This window comes from Lepisma saccharinum, chromosome 1 (genome assembly GCF_977018435.1).
Source record: "Lepisma saccharinum chromosome 1, izLepSacc3.1, whole genome shotgun sequence".
NCBI classification, from domain to species: Eukaryota; Metazoa; Arthropoda; class Insecta; order Zygentoma; family Lepismatidae; genus Lepisma; species Lepisma saccharinum.
In genome coordinates, this window is record NC_139229.1 from 10,517,268 (window position 1) to 10,537,483 (window position 20,216).

Genomic DNA, 20,216 nt, shown 5'->3' on the forward strand with positions numbered 1-20,216 from the left:
CATGTGGGCCAGCATTGTCGTGCAACACGAGGACACCATTTCTGTGGACCATTGCTGGATGCTTGTGGAGAAGTTTGTGGTGCATTTCATGGAGTTCAGCACTGTAACAATTTGCATTGATGGTTTCACCTCGCCTGAGAAAGACATGATGGATTACACCCACCATAGACCACCATACCAGCAACAACACCTTCCGTGGGTGGATAGGTGGTTTCGGAAACCGCCCTGGACGTTGATCACGAACCAGCCATTGTCCTGGTCGTTTAGGATTGTCATAGCAGATCCAATTTGCATCTAAATTGACAATCCGATGCAGGAAACCATCCCAGTTATTCCTTACACTCAGAGAACTGCACACCTCCAGACGGCGAGTCTTGTTGACCGGTGTCAAATCATGTGGTACCCATGGGTCCAACTTTTTCACTTTACTGATCGCACGGAGCCGCCAAACGACAGTGGTATGGTGTATGCCTAACTCGTCTGCAATAGCACGAACACTTTTCCAAGGGTCCGCTTCCACGGGGTTTCCGAGGAGCTCATCCGAACATGATGTTGGTCGTTGTCCACTGGGTTCATTTTGCAATGCTGTGTCACCGGAACGAGATTTGACAAACCAGCGGCGAATGGTGCGTTCATTTACCATTCCTGGCCCAAATGCACTGTTAGTGTTTTTGGCGGCTTGCTGAGCAGAATGTCCCAGTTTGAATTCGTAAAGACAAATCACTCGCAATTGTGTGTTCTCCATGGTGCACTTTCAGATGACCCTGTTCAGCAACACACTGCCTCCTGACTGTCTAGGTGCTCCAGCCTGTTTGCTGGACGTATACAGAGTTTATGACGTTAGACCTGTGACCTCAGTCAATCCTTGTGTTGTGTTGTTGAGGTGAGTTTCCCACCACACGTCAAAGCGGACATTTCATTCGCACCAACCCAATACTTTTTATTCTACATCCTGTGTTGTTTTAAGGAATGAAACTATGTTGGTTCGAAGCAGGCATTGTTCTCTGCTAATTGACGTCATTATTTCAATTCCTTGTCATTGCGGCGATGGGGTTGAAATGAAACACTAGCTCTTATGACCTTAGCATCGGCTTAGAAGGGGAGTGGAGGAGATGTGCTGTTCGCACTAATATCAGAGCAGACAATGTGTTAAGATTAAGGTTCAGTACTCTAACTATGACAGTGAGACTGAGCAGTTTTGTGGAGTACGTTTCATGTTTGCAAAAATGAAAGTGAGCCGTGCTCTTTTTCCGTAGGTTTTTTTTTTTTTTTTTTTTTTTTCCAACTGCAATGAAATGTTTCAAATGTCATGCACCTGGCGTTTTATTTGTGGTAGTTCCGAGTCGGCTCGTAACTTCCAACATGCGCACTTTGAGTGTTGGATGATATCAGGCACGATTTGTTACGCCTGTATGTGTTTCTGTGTTAAGACTGACTGGATACTTGTAAAATAGTGTCAGTTTTCGTTAGCTTACGTATTTCGAAAATGTATTTTTTTAAAAAATGAAATCAAATTATTGACATTCAAACAAAAATCAATTACTGTGTGTTTATCCAAACTATATGTGTGGGGCGGGGGGTTAAGATGAACAATTCTTGAGGGGGGTGCGCCTTGGGCGGATGGAGGTGTGGTTGCGCAACTTTGCCACAAGTACGCGTAGCAGGCGCCACTCCTGTGCACGGATGTGTGTGTGCCCCGTTATCCATTTCAACAATCCATGCTTGCTGCTGTATCTATTATAATCTAGAGGAGGTGTCGGCAAACATTTTTGTAAAGGGCCAAACATTAAATATTTTACACTCTGCGGGCCAAGAGGCAAACTGGAGGATTTTTTTAGGTAGGTCTACTTAAAAAAGAGAAAAACAAGTCTACACAAAGATATATATATATATATAAATACACACGGTATTTCTCGCAACTTCTCAACTCGAAGTCGGCCGTTAGAGTGCGTAACCAGCTATAAACACAATACGTATCGGCAAACGTAGAGATGTTCCCATACACTGCAATAAACTCTGAAATATTACTTTCATATAATTTTCGCGTTTCATTAAATATTATCCCACTTTGAAATTTTTAAGAATTTGGAAATATTAAAAAATCCATTCTTAGCTCGCGGGTTATAGAAAAAGAGGCGGCGGGCCGTTTCTGGCTCCAATACCATTGATTCATCTCTGAAAGCACTCTGAGTAACCAAAATGCCCTAGACGGAAGTGGGAATGCCAGACGAAAGAACTGAGCTTAAAGATTGATCAGTGGTACGTAATATCACGGAAACATCCGTCATCAATAGCGACAAATTTGTCAAATGTCTCAGCTGTCTCTTTCAAGTACAGATACCAGTAAGCGCCGTTGAAAGCAATGAACATGGCAGGAAACAGAATCAGGGAGATCTTGTCCAGAGTGTTCCACGTGTGAGAAGAGGAGAATAGGCAACATCTCCTCCAACCCCTTCTCTTGATGGTTTTGTACGCACTGGTTGAGTAGACAGAGAATATGTCAGGGTGCTGGAAATGAAAATGATAACAACATTAGGAGACCAAATCACTTGAGATTATGCAGTTCGGCGTAATTCTGTTTTATAAGTAAATTACTGTAGGTTCAGGTAAAATATAATTTAGAAACGTGTTACTTTAATATTATTTGCACGTAATGCATCTATACGTAATTCGGAGTTAGGCTATACGTACTAATTTTCATAAAATACAGTTGATTTGTACCAGGCACGTATCTAGAAATATGTTTCGGGGGGGGAGGTCCGAACCTAGTGTCTCAAGAATAATAATAATAATAATAATAATGTTTAAATTAAAATAATTATATTAAATAAATTACTAATTACAATACATAAATTAATATTATATTATTATTACACGAATAGCTAAAATGACTGTAAAAGAATAGAGATATAACAGCCAGAGGCGAGGCGTCCGGTCATCGGGAGATGCGGCGATGACAAAGCAAAATAATAAAAATATTGCTCTTTAAATATTTTAGGGAAGAAGAAAACATAAATCAGAATATTCGCATATTTGAGCGAAATTAGTCAAGTAACACCATTAAACAGCTAGAAATACGCAAGAGATTCGCTAAGTTTAGCGCGTCGAAAGGAGATCCCAGTTCTACACCCCCCCCCCGTGCCCAACCGTCCCGCTGCGTTTCCGTTGAGTGCAATGGTGTCAGTCGGGCCAGCTCATCGCAGCAGGTCTGCGAATCCAAGGTCCTTCGACCGCTTTTCCCCCGCTTTTGAAGGTCTGGTCATGAGAGACCTTTTTTTTCAGTCTCCTTGTTTACAAACACGGCAGAGTTTCTGTGACATCAAGATGAAACTTCTCAGAATGTCAAGCACTGTAAAGCATGCAACGCTCTTGTTTTTTTAAGAGACAAAAAAAAATTGAAGAGCATCGCAACGCAACTTACACAGAATACATGATGAAAGTAATGGTGCATAGAAAAAAATATAAGTAAGCAAAAGCATAAATTTCCCCACGGTTAGTGCTAGAAAGAACTGAAAATAAAGCAGTTCTGGATCCATTCTATTTTCTTCATAGTATTTCTTCTTTTAATTTTTTTGGATCCTGCGGTTCAAATATCGATTTTTTGGGGGAAAAAATGTTCTTGGTTTACAAAACACGAAGTACTTCCTGCTGTTTTGTGTTGCTTACAAATGACAAGATTGATCAAGATTTTTGTTCTCGAGGTGACAGACATACTTACTCAAACAGAACCTGTTTCCTAACATATCTTACTTTCACACCAGGGATGGCTAGAAATATGAGGATTCCGGAAAATCTTAAAACTCGATTCAAAAATTCTACTAGCCGATTTCGGAAGCAATCCGAATTTCGGGGAGAGAAGTTTAACAATATTTCCATTTTTTAATTTTTTTTTTAAAGAATAGATTTAGCCATCTCTACTTCACACGTCATGTACGAACACTGTTATCATAAAAACAAGAACAGCCGTAAAAGGTAAGCTATTTAGAAGGTTCTATTTTGTGCAAGAAATGATTCCCCATAATCCCCTCAGTAATTAAGTTTTTAAAAATAAAAACGTTACCTCATTCTTTCTTATGGCTTTCAAATATTTTTGGTGGTTCATTTGATGTTCTTTCCTTTCTTCTTTTCTTCTGCTGAGGAACAGCAGAATGGCAAATTCGAACAAGGCAAAAAACACAAAAACAATGCAAGATAGAATCCAAACTTCCATGCACTTTACTTGAAGAGACGGAGGCAAGTCATGCCTGAAATGTACAATAAAAAGAGAAAGAAAATTATTAGTTAAGATTGAAATGAATTAATATATTTCTGCGAATTCCAAGATAGACAGCGTCTAGCCTGCCTCTATTGACGTCTCTCTACGATTAATAAAATATTTAAATTTACTTGTGAAGTATTATTAGGCAATGTGCTCTAAGTAAGTAGCATGGGCGTGACTACGGGGGCAGGCAAGAGGAGTCAGTTGCTCCCCCCAATGCTCTCACTTACAAATTTAGTGTATAAGAATTTTATAACCGTTATTATACAATATTATGCTGTTAAAGACAAATTATTTCCTTTCAAGCATTTTCATGTTCAAAGCAACTACGAAGGGGGTGCATTATTTCCTCTGTAATTGTACTATCTAACGTCGTTCTCTAGCAAATTCCTTGTATTTACAGATAAAACTCCCACACACTATATTCGTATGTTGCGTTACCTCTATGTTTGCAGAATAAATTAGCAGCTTCGATTGGGTGCCAAGACTGGGGTGGTTGACAAGGCATCTAAAGTGGAGGGACAAAAAGTGGGGGAGCAACTGCCCCCACGCCACCCTAATCAGTACCACTGTTAGAAATTAATAGAATTATTTGTAGTTGTATTGAATCTGATTTGCAGAACCATGTAAATTAGTATCTGAACCACAGAGAGGGGAAATAAAAGAGGGGGGCAGAGATAATTGGTGGCAGGGAAGTTGGAATTCTTCTAATACAGTGATTTTCGATGGGCCCGTACACATACGCCCCTGTTCTGTACCCATCAATAAAATAAAAGACCCCCCTTAATCGGAGGGTCTGCGCACGTCTATAGTAAGCATGCCCACGAAAAACATTCAGGGGTTTTGATAATATTATTATTGTCACATATGGAAGAAGTATACAAAGAAATTAACTCTGAAAGAAACCCCCTTCACACGCCCGTGTTCATCAAGGAGTTTTGTCCTCTCCGATGGCGCAGTGGTAGCGTCGTCGCCTTGTAATCAAGGAGTCCCGGGTTCGATACCCGGTGGAGGCAGAAGTGGTTCGGATCCCACTTTAAACTGTAGGTCCAGTCCCGATTAGCCTTACTGTGCATAAAGTAGACTTAAAACAACAAAGCAATCAATCAATCAAGGAGTTTTAAAGAGGGTTTATATCCAGGCACGTATTTAAGAATGTATATTTTAAGAGGAGCTCTCTCAAACAACTTATCTGAATATTTAGTTAGTCACTGAATATACAAATAACTACTAATAAAATGTTAACTGTAGTGATTATTATTTCAGAACGTAGAGGGTATATTGAATAAAAATAATCACAATAAAACGAGCACTAATATTATTGAAACGAATAACGAAATCGGCAGGAAAGTTGTTAAGATGGACCCCTCCCAAACATTTCCGTGGTTTAGTGGAAAGTTTCCTTTAAGATAAAGAAAAGATCCTTCAAATGATTTATTATAAACCATTGCAAGTAAATCACGTGTGGTTTCATAAAAATAAACGTAGCTAATAATGTGCCTCTTGCAAGTATTCGAAAGACAGTCAATATGTAATTTTTCATTTCATAAAGATTGGCTCGTGACTCCATACTTCGCTTTTCATCTTATGTCTTGTTAAATTTATCGAAATACCCTGTTGATATATATTAATAAAACTTAATATAGCACATAAATTATATGTTGTATACTTTCAATATCATGCTATGGATATTATTAATACAAATGAAATATATAATTTAGCGCCAAATTATGTATATAACTTACATAAGTATAAACAAATCATCCGCGCAAGTAGTGACTTGAGAGGCCTCGACTAATGAACGTTTCCCCCAAACGCGGCTGCAACTACCAGCCGTTGTAGCAGCACGTACTGGTTTTCTTCGCACACTCGCCTTCTCCCCTTCTCTACCGTTATGCGCGGCGTTGCTCCACAGACGCCTGGCTGTAACTTAAATGCTAACTAAAAAATGTTTCTATCAACGTCTCCCTTTCTCCATAAACCCACCTTGTAGTTCCAAGCAACGTCATGAGACTGAGCAGTGACGTCACAAGGAGGACCATTCGACCAGGGACCACTTCCACGGAGATAACGAAGCCTCCCCACGACACCACCACAAGGATGAAGCTCGGTAGATAGACCTGCAGCAGCTGCGTCTTCAGCTGGCGGTGAAGGATGAGAACAATGCGTAGCACTGCAATGGACTCTGGAGAAATATGCTGCTTATAGAACGGATCAGGACAGTAGGCAAGAGGGGCGGAGGGCTGAAGCCTAAGGCTCTATGCACAGAGGGCGCCATTCAAAGCTTTCTTTTAAGACAACAAAATCAGAATATGCTAGGAGAAATTTACACTTGGCAGGGGTAAGGGGAGAATAATTTTAAATTACATTTTTTCTACTAAGAACACACTGCAAACTGTATTATTTATTTTAATTATTATTTTTAACCTTTTACTTTTCCGCTGTACACACTAAGACATAACTGAAATGTTATTTAATATGATGAACCTTTTTTATAATCAGAAATGAAAACTACGAATCTAACCTATATATATTTTTAATGAGTTCTTCTTTTGTTTCCTCATTTCACAATCTGTAGGATGCATATATCACAAACCATGGCATAACAAGAAACTATTACTTAAAACAATAACTCAAAAAACTCAAATGTTATTTTAAAGTCATTCCATGCCAAATCAACACAGCCCCCAACCTGACCATCTCCGATTATCATGAAATTTGGGGGTTGAAACTATGCATGGAACTTAGTAACTATGAAAATTTTTAGTTTCGTGCGTCTTGTAATTGTTAAATTATTCAAGGTCAAAGTTAGCAGAAATTGCCCTTTTTGAGCTCGCTTAGCTATACTAAATGTGCTGTAACTCCGCCACTATTTCGACTAGAAAGCTCAAATAAAGCTTATTGTACAGGGAATTGAAAAAGCTTTCCAGTGATATATAACAAGCCCACCTTTCGATAAAAATATAATTTTGTCACGTGACCTTGACCTTTGACCTTGAATATCTCAAAACCTGTCATCACCAAAAATCGTGAAAAAAATATATTTGGCCTCTCATGCCATACTATAAAACATATCAAAAAATCATTCTGGGACTGCAATGGAATCAGAAGATACAAAATAATATGTGTAACTAATTGACTGATAAAAGCCTAATTACATGAATTATGACGAGTCAAAAGTCCTTTAACACCCCCATCAAAATGTAATGGAGTTATCCTGGTCATGAAAGAAATAGGTTAGGCACAGGGAGATCTCTAGCTGTGTGTGTCAAGCGCAGGTCCGGCATATTGTTGACCGCCATATTGAATTCAACGCAAAAATTTTAAAAAGAAAGGGTGTGATGTGATATATCAAATCAGGCTAGAATTTCAGGAGAAATGAAGCAGCGAAGGTTTGTCCAACTTATTTTTAGGCAGCAAAACGTTATACGCATATCTTTCACTTACGATATATGAACATCATAGTGTTGTCAATATTCCTGTGAGCACACTCGTTGACGTCTCTCACACTCACATAGAACATTTGGCAATGTAGCAGGTGCAACATCATCGCAAGCAGCAACTATGCCTTCTCTCAGATGGTCAATATCAGGGACATTTAGTGCATTCACCATTCTCTTGAAATGTTTCTGAATGTAAAAGTCCTCCTAAGATGTTAGATCTGGGTAATGTGCAGGCCTTTTAATAGATCCCCGTCTGCCCATCAATCTACCTAGAAATTTACCATGAAGAAATTGTCAAAATGTTCACATAGTGTGGTCACACATTGTCCGGTTTCAAAACTCTGGAAAAGTGCCATATCCCTTAAGCAAGGATGAAAAACCTGTTCACTTAACACATCCAAGAAGCCCTCACCATTTAAGGTTCCGTTGTTGAATATTGACCAACCATTCCAGTTCTCCATACACTATACCACATCATTAGCTTACCAGCAACAACCATTCGGCTGGGATCTGTCTACTGTAGATTATCAAATCTCAGGTATTGCATATCATTTTTACTAACTTTACCGTGAACATAAAAATTAGCCTCGTCACTGAAGATTTTTTTATTCTTAAGGAAGTGTCACGTAGTTGTTTGAGATACTTATCCAAATATTCTTCACTATTCAAGTATTTGGTGAATGTTGATGATTAGTTTGGTTTGAGTTGCTGTTTTAAGTCCACTTTATGCACAGTAAGGATAATCGGGACTGGACCTACAGTTTAAAGTGGAATGTTGCTGATTAAAATCATATGCAATGGTGCGTATACCAGTAGCGGCTCGTGCCTAAAATAACAGGTGAAGAAGTATATTTATAGGCAATGAAAACAAATAGTAAGTGCCAGTGCCCCCCCCCAATTTAAAACGTCTTTTTTGTCTTCATCCGTCCATCTGGAAAATGGTGTCTGCAACAAATTACACACTAAGTCATTTACTGGGTTCATTGTAGAAACCACAGCTCAACACATGAACACAACACACGATAGGAAACGCGAAACACACACGCGGAACAAGATCTCGCGAGAACGCGAAGATTTTGCCACAAGCACTGGATGCGATGTTTTCTCCGACGAGAGAACTGCTTCATCTAGAAGGCGACACCCGTTCAAGGCCAACGCTAGGTGACGTCACCGTTGCCATGACAACCGGCTAAGTTTTCCGCAACCTAGCGGTGTTTGCTCTTGGGTTGGGACGAACTCAATACGTGCGTAGCGCCGAGCGGCGTGTTATTTGAGTATTATCGTGCGCGTTCTGCTGGGAAATAGTTAAATTTAACAAGCAAATGAAAAATGTCAATATTAATTTGAAAATTAGGTGAAAACATCTGCACTTGTTGCACTTGGCCAGCCGCCACTGGCGTATACTTCTTTCTCTCCCAAGATGTCAGCGTGATCTCGATGAGTTCCTAACACGTTAGGAGCATTCTTAATACTTGTTTTTAACACCTCAAAAAGGAGAAAATGGTTACAAGAATGCAGTAATAACTTTTTGTTAGTTAAAGATACTTTGGAAAAACCTTGGCCGTTTAATTTCTCGTGAAATTCTAGCCTGATTTGTATATCACTTCACACCCTTTCCTTTAAAATTTTTTCGTTGAATTCAATATGGTGGTCAACAATGTGCCGGACTTGCGCTTGACACACACATCTAGGGATCTCCCTGTGCCTAACCTATATCTTTCATGACCAGGATAACTCCTTTATATTTTGTAGAGGGTCTTAAGGGACTTTTGACTCGTCATAGTTCATGTAATTAGGCTTTTATCAGTCAATTAGTTACACATATTATTTTGTATCTTCTGATCCCATTGCAGTCCCAGAATGATTTTTTGATATGTTTTATAGTATGGCATGAGAGGCCAAATATATTTTTTTCACGATTTTTGGTGATGACATGTTTTGAGATATTCAAGGTCAAAGGTCAAGGTCACGTGACAAAAGTATATTTTTATCGAAAGGTGGGCTTGTTATATACCATTGGAAAGCTTTTTCAATTCCCTGTACAATAAGCTTTATTTGAGCTTTCTAGGCGAAATAGTGGCGGAGTTACAGCACATTTAGTATAGCTAAGAGGGCTCAAAAAGGCCAATTTCTGCTAATTTTGACGTTTGAATAATTTAACAATTACAAGACTAAAAATTTTCATAGTTACTAAGTTCTATGCATAGTTTCAACTCCCCAAATTTCATGAAAATCGGAGATGGTCAGGTTGGAAATTGCACATATCTGTGTTGATTTGGCATGGAATGACTCTTTAGCGTTTTAGATTCGGAAAGCAAGTTATGCCAAAGTTTGACTTTTACAGTTGCACAAGTTTCAACTGTCGTCTATTATTTGTCACTATTAATGTCCTTTACAAAACGAAATACCTTGTTTCTTCTTTCGATACAAGACACATGCTATGTGTACATTATACATTTAAGAATGGTGACAGAAGTTATGTAAACATCGACAACAGTGAAGATTTTTTACTTTGTTTTCTCCATATTCAAATGAATGATCTTGAACATGCAGTTTTAATATTGTGAGTTTTTAACTGCAGAGTGCTGCTTCCTGGATGAGGGTTAATGAATGATCCTTTTACTTGGCTCACGGAGGTTTTACAAATTGATAAGTGCGTGTGAATCTTTGCATCTAATTAATGTCAAATTGTGAAATTTTTATATACACAAGGAATGCACAATATTTGTTCGTTCTGCATTAAACTTTTCCAGCATAAAAACGAGAATTTTCACACTATATATTACTGAAAAATTGTAAAAATAAAGTAATTAACGCAAAATGAATACTGAAAAATCGATGCAATTACGGAAGCGATCACTTACTGAAGTAAATCTTCATCTGGCCAATGCAGGAAAAGAGATGCTCGAAAGGGTTCAATAGAAATATGAATAGCGCTTGGGAAAACAAATACTTTTACATACTGTATTGTGGAAATTACTTTAGATCAAAAAATTCATCACATTTGATCATGATAGCTACCTAGCAATTCTTCTCTTGCTCATAGCGCTTTAAAACTATTGGAACAAGTTTCATTTATTTACAATTATCACATCACCCTAAGCGTCGACTTTAGGGGGAAAAGTACTTTCTGCCCTCCAGATTCTTCAAGAAGTAGGCTATCTACATTTTATATTTAAAATATATTGTTCTCAATCTTGCCCCTTTCCCCAAATGTTTATATGAAGTTGCTACCCTCTGATTATACCATCGAAATGAAACATCCATTGCCCAAAACGCTAGGATAAGGAAGCCTCGAAGTTCTTTCTAATACCATATGGAAGTAACGTGTTTTTATTTACGTGTTTGGTTGTTTTAAGATATTTGTTCCATTCTGTATGATTTTGTACTCTCAACCTCGGAATACGCGCACTTTGGCTACAGCCAAGATATTGCACTACTTCTAGCCACATAAGTATTAACTAGATTATGTTTCAAGTTTTATAAGAGATAAATTTGACAGGTATTATTCCTGAACATACTTTCTACCGATTTTCCTCTTCTAACTCAGTAAAGTGACGTAAATCCAAAAACAGTGAATGAGCAAAACTTCTAAGATAATTTGACACTTTATAGTGTGGACAATATTCATAAGAAAAATGTGCACGGAGTCAAGACAATAAATTACTTGTTCTTATTGAAGCATTCATATTTTCCTAAACAATTACGTCTTGTTTTTGTTTACAGAGGAATTTTTGAGTGTGCGCTTGCCCACCCTCGCCCACCCGTAGCGTCGTCCCTGCTGCCTTTGATAATTTTTTTTTTAGGAATATTGGGCCAAAGGGGGTTATTACCCCCATCAACTTCCCCTTAGTCAGGCGACCATGTATACAACATATAAACAAACAAGGTTCCTGTTATAAACGTAACTGAGTTATATACAAAAATGTACTAAAATCTGAACTTTAATGACATTTAAATGTTATAGAAAACTAAATCCATCATTCCACTGTTTCTTTTTAAAAGGTGCAAGTAAAACTTAATTAAGCAAATCTACGAAAATTTATTATTCTATGATTTCGTATTATGCCTATTTGAAACAACTATGTCGACAACGTGAACAGGATGATCACTGTTATACCATGACAATACCTGTAGGTGTAACGGGTACCTCTATAGGTTTAGCAACAAGGCACATGTCGACGCAGAACAGAGGGAGGATATATCGTCGTTGCTTCATATTTGTTTCTGGACTCCACTGCAACATCAACTCGTTTGTACGTGGTCCTCCTGCAAGACAGAACAGATATACAGCATGGACGTCGGCAGAAAATTGATAATACTTGAACAGTAGAAATAATAACAATAGTAACTATTAATATGGTTATGATTATTACACAATCTATTGTGAACTCATCAAAATAAACAATTTTATTACAAATTTTACTATATTATTGTTATTATATCCTCGGGGAGATTTTTGCACTCGATCCACAGATGAGTGGATATTCAGCACTATAGTTCTTCATTATCTTTTTAATATTTTATATAGTTGTGCACTGAAATGCGTAGTTTTTATATCGGCTAGTCCAAACAAAAGTATACCCAAAGATTACCACCACTTTTGTTTGGGGCACCCTGTATTTTGTTATTAACTTTTACATACATCGTCCTAGAAAATGCTCTTGACCTCTCACATAAAAATATAGATATATTTTAGAACAGAAAACTGTGGAATCATTTATTCCTGTATTTCATACTCCATTTTTTTCGACCTAACGCAGTTTTTACCTTGGTTATTTTGTTCCAATATTAACTAACTGAACTTCATTTCTGTTAGTAACAATAAAAATAAGAAGCTGCAGTTCTGACAAAACTTTTCGTAACTTCAAAAGAACCATGCCAACTTTCAGTGGATGTCGACGGACCAGTTCGACTCCCCTCCAGACGCTAATGATGTACAGGGTGTTGGGAAAGAACCAGGGAAGAAGAAAACAACAGCATTTGGAACATTACTTTACATATGGGGTAACTAAAACAGACAGAAAGAAACAAATCGTCCACTACTGATTATGACTTGATTAAAGGACACTACTTACATTACACAAAGTCTGATCGGACTGGACGTACAGTTTGGACATAGCACCCAAAACATATAAACACATGGACGTCCGCAGGATTTTTTCCAGGACGGGGGAAAAAAAGTATTTTTCCAGAGGGGCAAACAAGGCACATTTTCCCCAAAAATAGTGTTGTTCCATAAAAAAACATTGCTTAAATTTGAATTTATGGTGTTCATGCAATAATAACACATATTATTGTGGCTAAAATGAAATTATATGTGTGAAATACATAATTTTTGATTCACTTTCATTTTCCAAGAAAGGAACGGCCCCCCCTTGCCCCCCTTCCGGACGCCCATGTCTAAACACATCTTTCCCGAAACATCTAAGCACATCACTTTATCACAACATGAACCATACTACAACTTTCTTTCATGATATTTCACATTTTAAAGTGAATTAGAAGGTGGTGTGGAACTTAAAACGGGGGGACCACTCACCTGCAAAGAAACTGATTGCACATCTCTGAATATCGAAAGGGTACATCGAAAAGTGGAAGTCGCAAACAGAGTACAACAGCATCCTGGAAAACACAAAGGAACATTCCATTATTGGGTCATATTTAATGAGAAATTTGTTAGCTGATTTGTGAGTCTGAACCAAAATATCATTATTCCTGTTAACTGGTGTTTTAACGTTAGGAAAAGCTCTCAGAAATTAAATTGATCAGTTTTTCTTAAATTCTTGTTTCGGTATACTCTGTCAAATGTAGTACACTTCACACTTACACATACACACAGTTATTTCCCTTAAGGCAATGAGTCACTCTAGTCCAGGTCAAACTAGAAACACCAATAGAGCGTTGCCATTTCATTAGTAGAGCACCCAACCACCCGTTCAAAAGTTAACCAGAAGTTAACCAAAAGTTAACGTTGCAGTACACTGGAGCAAACTCATCCAGTAAGAATGATTGAGTTAAAGTACTGGGTGCGTCGGCAATATTTTACCCCAAATATTCTGCTTTCCCATTTTTTGCAGCACCCTCCGATGTACATGGGGAAATATGCCGAATACATAAAACAAAATTACAAACACGATACATTGAAGGGTCTACCCCTTGGAACAAGTGAACGTGCATTAGACGTAGTGGCGTAGCGCAGTTCTCTGGACCCCCTTGCAAGTAAAACATTGGGGGCCCCCCAATATTGACAAGAAAATTATGACGCCAGAATGAGACGGACGTACAATAGTCAGGGCCGGATTAAGACGAAATTGGGCCTAATGCTTGAAATCTTCGGTGAACAATAAACACAACGACGTTATAGTTACGTCACAGCGCAAAGAATAATAGAAACTGTATAATAAGTAACGCTGTGTTTAGGCGTCCGAAAATGGAGCTCCAAATTTCATTCTAAGATTTATTTTCAGGTTAATATAGCAAAAGAAAAATATTCAGCTTTCGAAAAATTCTCATCTGTTTTCATCTAGGCCTATCTCAGGAATCGGCCTAATGCTGCAGCATCAATAGCACCCATCTTAATCCGGCCCTGACAATAGTTTGCTAGTCCCTCTTCCCCCCTGCCCAGTTGTAGATGAAATTAACTTTTACCCCAAATATTCTGCTTTCCCATTTTTTGTTGTCGACTTATATATCAGCGTAGTGCCTTCTCGGAACTAAAGAAGAGTGGTCTGAATCTCTGATAAATAACTGGAAGAAGAATCTGGAAATATTTTATCTTCTACTTCAACGCAGCGGCCCAGCCAGGAATCTATTTTGGAGGAGGGGAAAGCTTCCCGCTATTATTCGTGAATCGAGTTCCTTTGTATTTTTTACTTTTTAATGAGGTCACTTATAATACACAGATATTAAAAAATATTGTTTTGGGAGAATTGTTTAAAGAATAGTGAACACTCCTCTTTTGGACTTGAGGTGAATGCACCTTCAGGCTCTATGCCATCCCCTGGCTGCGTTAGGCCATGATTCAACGTTAGGAGCCTCTCACATTAGGCTTCTAATACTAATACTGCCTAATATACTAAAGCAAACTTATCACTTCAGTTACGGGGGTTGAGCCTGACCTCTAGGTGACCTAATATCACAAAGTCAATTGCAATCTGCTACGAAGAAATAGCAGCGGACTCCAGTCTTGAGAGAGAGATAACAAAGCTGCGATGAAACTCTATTCACTGACAATTTGTCACTTAATGAAATACCGCTTGGAAGGTCTGAACCCATGCCCCACTAAAAAAAAAAAAATATATATATAAATAAATAAAAAATTTAAAAAATGTTGCCGAAGACACAGTGTTTAATTTTGGTGTTAGTGGACCTCTTTATTATTATTCATAATTTTAACGATGCCATTTCTTTTCGATCGGATAAACCACTGATCATATATTTCTTGAAGACTTTTTCATGAAACAAGAACCATTTTATTATTAGATTACTGCTCGAATTTGCATAAGCATCCTCCTCCACCTGCTGCATTGTCTTCAAGTTGATCCATGCAAATATCCTTCCATCTATCCTCAATCTCGAACAAGGAAATTCACATTTATTAATTTCCACTTGGAACACTGCAGATCACAAAATTGTAATATTGTACATTGGAAGATAACAACTGGTTCGTTCAACAGAAATGTCCACAAAATTTCAATGCGTAGGAAAAATGAGCTTCACAAAATTACATAAAATAATGGTGACATTTAACTCATACTCTGTATACCCTGCGTGGCAGAGGAGGGAATAATGGCCCTTAGGGCGAAGGGATAAATGCCCCTGGGATCCACTTCATACTGAGTTTTGGGCTCCTTTTAAGTAAAACGTAACAGGTCTGGACAATGTGGGAAATCCATTTCAACTCTTATTTCAATACGAAAATATTTGGTGGGAAGTTACATTTTAAATATCACGAGCAGCAATGAGGCATCGACTGGTTGAGGAACTGAATCTCTCTACTGGATTCATAACTGTAGACAATTGACACACTACGTTACGACAAACTGCGTAGCTAAAAAAAGGGTGAGATGAGGGATATTTCCCTATCGATGGCCTTCTGCAAACAGGGAAGTTAATTCTGCATTTGAGAGGGGGTCCACATGACAAGTTACCCGGACCCCTCTGGCTTAGACAATGCGCCACTGCCTATTATCGAAGACGTCGTCATATGATGTAACTGGGATCCAGATTCGGTTTCGTAAATAGATTTTTTTTAAAAAAAAAAAAGCGGCACTGTCTGTTGAATTTCTGCGATTATATAAAATTTCAGGAGCACATTGCGGGGCCCCTACACCTTGCCAACCCCCCCCCCCCGTATTGCGAGGGTTTCGGGGGCGGCCGGCTACGCCACTGGTTAGACGAATGTGTCTAATACGCAGTCGAATGAGAAGAACCTCTTCTCGACGAGAGGCACGGGACGAGGAACGCCATTAGCCTATGGTAGGCTTAATAGCGTGAAGCTCGTTCCCCGTTTTCGTTAGAAATGCGTTCGATTTCCGGTGGAGGCACATAGTGGTTCGCATCCCACTTTGAACTGTAGATCCAGTCCGGATTAGCCTTACTGTGCATAAAGTTCAAATCAATCCGTTAGAAATGCAGACAGAAAAGCCAAATCGCCTGCAGAGTTTATTTTTGTATCAGGTATTAATTCTTGATAAGCCTTGGAACTCATGAATCCATTTGAAAGATTGATTGATTGATTTGGCGTTTTAAGTCCACTTTATGCACATCAAGGCTAATAGGGACTGGACCTACTGTTTAAAGTGGGATCCGAACCACTATGTGCCTCCACCGGGTATCGAACCAGTGACCCCTTGATTACAAGACGACGACGCTACCACTGCGCCATCCGTTTGAAAGAGAATGAGGCAATAAAATTATTGAGCATTTTCATGCTCATCAATAAATTACTACAGACCCACTAATCGAGTATGCAAGGCGAACTAGTAGCTTCCATCACAAGACACAGATCGATACTCAGGACAATAATAATAAAATTATGCCCCAACTTACGGCACCATGTACATGAATTTATTGTTTCCGTGTATGAAGTTCACGGTCGTTTGCACGTCACCCCTTGCCAGCAGCAAGCGTTTTGTCTCGAAGGTGGCGAAATGTATCCTCCAGAACCGGTTAGCTTCCTCGGAGCTTAAAGAGAAGGCAGCGTCCTCGCAGTTTTTGCACGTGATGTTAACCCTCTTGTCCATCCACGTAAAAGTAAGCATTAGATCTGTCAACATTTGCTGTAAAGAAATAAGATCTTAATTATACAAATCCCTACAAGGGCATGCAATCAACAATTTATGCAAAGTTCCAATTAAAACTCTATGCGTTGACGTGAACGCGGAGCTCGCTACCAAACTGAAAGTACTTGGAGATTATGTCCCTAGAAAGCTTAGTACTCTACCATCTAAATAGCAAATCGGAACCAACTTCCAATCACGTTGTACAGTCTCGGACACTTCTGGCTTGTAACAACTCTTTTGACTTTCAATGGGATCACTACAACCTAGAAGTGGCCGTGACTGTACAGTCATCGAAAGTTTCAGGACAATGACATTGTATACTAGGCAACCAAATTTACACAAGACGTTGGCAGGTTGCATAAGAGTTCGGCTCAAATGCAGGGTTGCCAAATGCACAACAGATATCTGTCAAATACACGAAAGGAATAAAAAAAAAGTGTTATGAGTACCAGCATGACCGTATTTAGAGGGGGGGTTTATAGGGTTCAATCCAACCCCCATGCCAGAAGTTTCTGGCATGGTGGAATAATGGAAGTTCAGAAACCAAAATCTGTAACTCATTTTCAAAAGATTATTCGAAGCTTCACGAATATACAACAGGGAGACAATGCTGAAACGATCAAGCTAGAATTTCCATACATTTGGAATTCTTAAACTTGAGTGAAACAGGATTTATTCTCGGTACTGTAGCCCACCGCAACCCCTCCATTTTTACTTCTGCTGTCCTCTTTCTAGTGTTGTTCCTGGGTCAGACTGAAAATTCCCTTATGATTATCCCAAAATTCAATTTCCAATTTTTAAATTGCCTGTCCGATAAGGTTTAAAATTCCCCTTGGAGTTCAAACCTTGATAGGAGTCCATCTTCGTAGCGCGTAACATTAACTATCCTCCAACCAGCGATCGATGCAGCACACATTCCATAAAACACATACTTGTACGAGGGCCACTATTTACAAGTATATTTTGAGCCTTGGCAACACTGATTGAAGTTAGGCGCGATTTGACGTTTGCACGGAATTGTCTGGCATTATTGACCATAACGTACTTCAAATGTTTTGTCAATAGCTTCATTTATGTTGTTTATGTTGCCTTGGAGATTGCGCGACAACAATAAAATGGAATTAACTCGTGAACATTTTCGTGCGATGATTTTTTACGATTTTCGACGTGGATTATCAAGACAAGAGTGCATCGATCAACTTACTTCCACATTTGGCGATGAAGCCCCATCCTTTGCCACTGTGAAACGCTGGTGTAACGAATTAAATCGTGGCCGCCATTCGCTCACCGACGAGATTCGCGAAGGTCGTCCAAAATCAGTTGTTGTTCAAGAAAACATTGATGCTGTGCAAAACCTAATACTGCAAGATCGTCATGTGACATACTGTGAGATTGAAACAACCATAGGCATTAGTTCCACCAGCATATATAAAATATTACATGATCATTTAGCTGTGAGAAAGGTATGTTCTCGTTGGATCCCACACAATTTGACAAAAACTCAAAAAGACGCTCGCGTCAATTGTTGCAAACAAATGCTCAATAAATACAATCGTGGTGCTTCAAAAGACGTATATAAGATTGTAACAGGTGACGAATCATGGATATATGCATATGAGCCGGAACGTAAACAGCAGTCGACTGTATGGGTGTTTCAAGATGAACCCAATACAACAAAAGTTGTTCGGGCTCGAAGCACATCGAAACAAATGGCCGCCTGTTTTTTTCGGGAAAACTAGTCATGTGGCAACTGTGCCTTTAGAGGAATGTAGAACGGTGAACTCTGAATGGTACACAACAATTTGTTTGCCAGAGGTCTTCGGTCAAATTCGGAAAACAAACAAACGCCGTCGGATCATTCTTCATCAAGACAATGCCAGCTGTCACACATCTCGTCTAACAACCGACTTTATGAACAGTCAAAAAATGGAATTGATGGGTCATCCGCCGTACAGTCCTGATTTGGCACCAATGACTTCTTCTTGTTCCCGAATGTCAAGAATAAATTGCGTGGACAACGATTTTCGTCGGCTGAAGACGCCGTTGATGCGTTCAAAAACCATATTATGGAGGTGTCTCAAGAAGATTGGAAAAACTGCTTTGACAAATGGTTCGAACGAATGCAAAAGTGTATTGACCATAAAGGAGAATACTTCGAAAAACAATAAAGCCGTTTTCAATGCCAAATTCCTGTTTTTTCATTGTTAGGCTCAAAATATAAATAGTGACCCTCGTATAGTGATTGCATAGTGGTTGTGCGTAATGCTGTTTGGTAAGTATAGTATAGCAATTATGAGCGTCGGGAGGGGGATCGTACAGGTCCAGCGTTTATTGAACGTTACAAGATAGCAGACCGTTTTTTTTATTATTATTATTATCACCGGAAATATAGTTTAGTTGGTATTCGAACAGAATAACGAAAGAAAAACTGAGTTATTCAAAAATTGAGGTTACAATACGTGCACCAGGCTATGTTTTTTTAAAAAATAATAAATGATTCCAAAGTTTTCAAAATTCCAAAATTTAACAGGCCAAACAACAACAAAATTATGACTAACATCTCCATCTAACTTTTAAAAAATTTTCTTGAAGGTATGTAAAATTTAATAACAAAATATAATAACTATGCATTTCAGTACACACTGAAAAAAAAGTGAGTTTCCTCAAGAATATAACAACAGCAATAATAATAATAATAATGGTTTATTATTATGAAACTTTAATTATTATTATATAATAATACTTATTATTATTTATATTATTCAAATTTCTGGCGACGCCCATGGGATCAACTATGAGTGAACTCCCCCCTCCCCAAAAAATTTTCCTGCCTACGGCCATCAGTACCAGTACTCGTATTTAAAATTACAAATAATTGATTAATTGATTGATTTCGTGTTTTAAGTCCACTTTATGCACAGTAAGGCTAATTGGGATTGGATCTACAGTTTATGGTGGCATCCGAACCACTTATGTGCCTCCACCGTGTATCAAACCCGGGACCTCTTCATTAAAATTCACAAATAATTCAATATATATATATATATATATATATATATATTAAATAACTAAATAGCTAAATCTGATACAGTAAGTTCTGTAGATTGCTGTTATCCACATAATTTAGTTACGAAAGATGATGTTTCCTTGTACAAACATGGGAAATACATTCTGCCATAAATTAAGTATATTTTATATTTTTGTACATATTTCATTCAGCGGTGTAAT

The 20,216-nt window shown here is 38.4% G+C and overlaps 1 protein-coding gene across 1 annotated transcript in view; it reads right to left on the minus strand.

Moving 5' to 3' along the window:
* Nucleotides 1-2,253: 2,253 nt before the first annotated feature.
* Nucleotides 2,254-20,216, minus strand: part of LOC145993247 (glutamate-gated chloride channel alpha-like) — a 41,028-nt gene continuing 23,065 nt past the window's right edge. Inside the window, exons 4-9 of the mRNA XM_083129428.1 lie at nt 16,756-16,985; nt 13,244-13,326; nt 11,833-11,970; nt 6,245-6,443; nt 4,061-4,244; nt 2,254-2,508 (exon numbers count right to left, since the gene is read on the minus strand). Of these exons, the coding sequence (XP_082985554.1) occupies nt 2,254-2,508; nt 4,061-4,244; nt 6,245-6,443; nt 11,833-11,970; nt 13,244-13,326; nt 16,756-16,985 (1,089 nt within the window). The remainder of the gene's footprint in view (nt 2,509-4,060; nt 4,245-6,244; nt 6,444-11,832; nt 11,971-13,243; nt 13,327-16,755; nt 16,986-20,216) is intronic.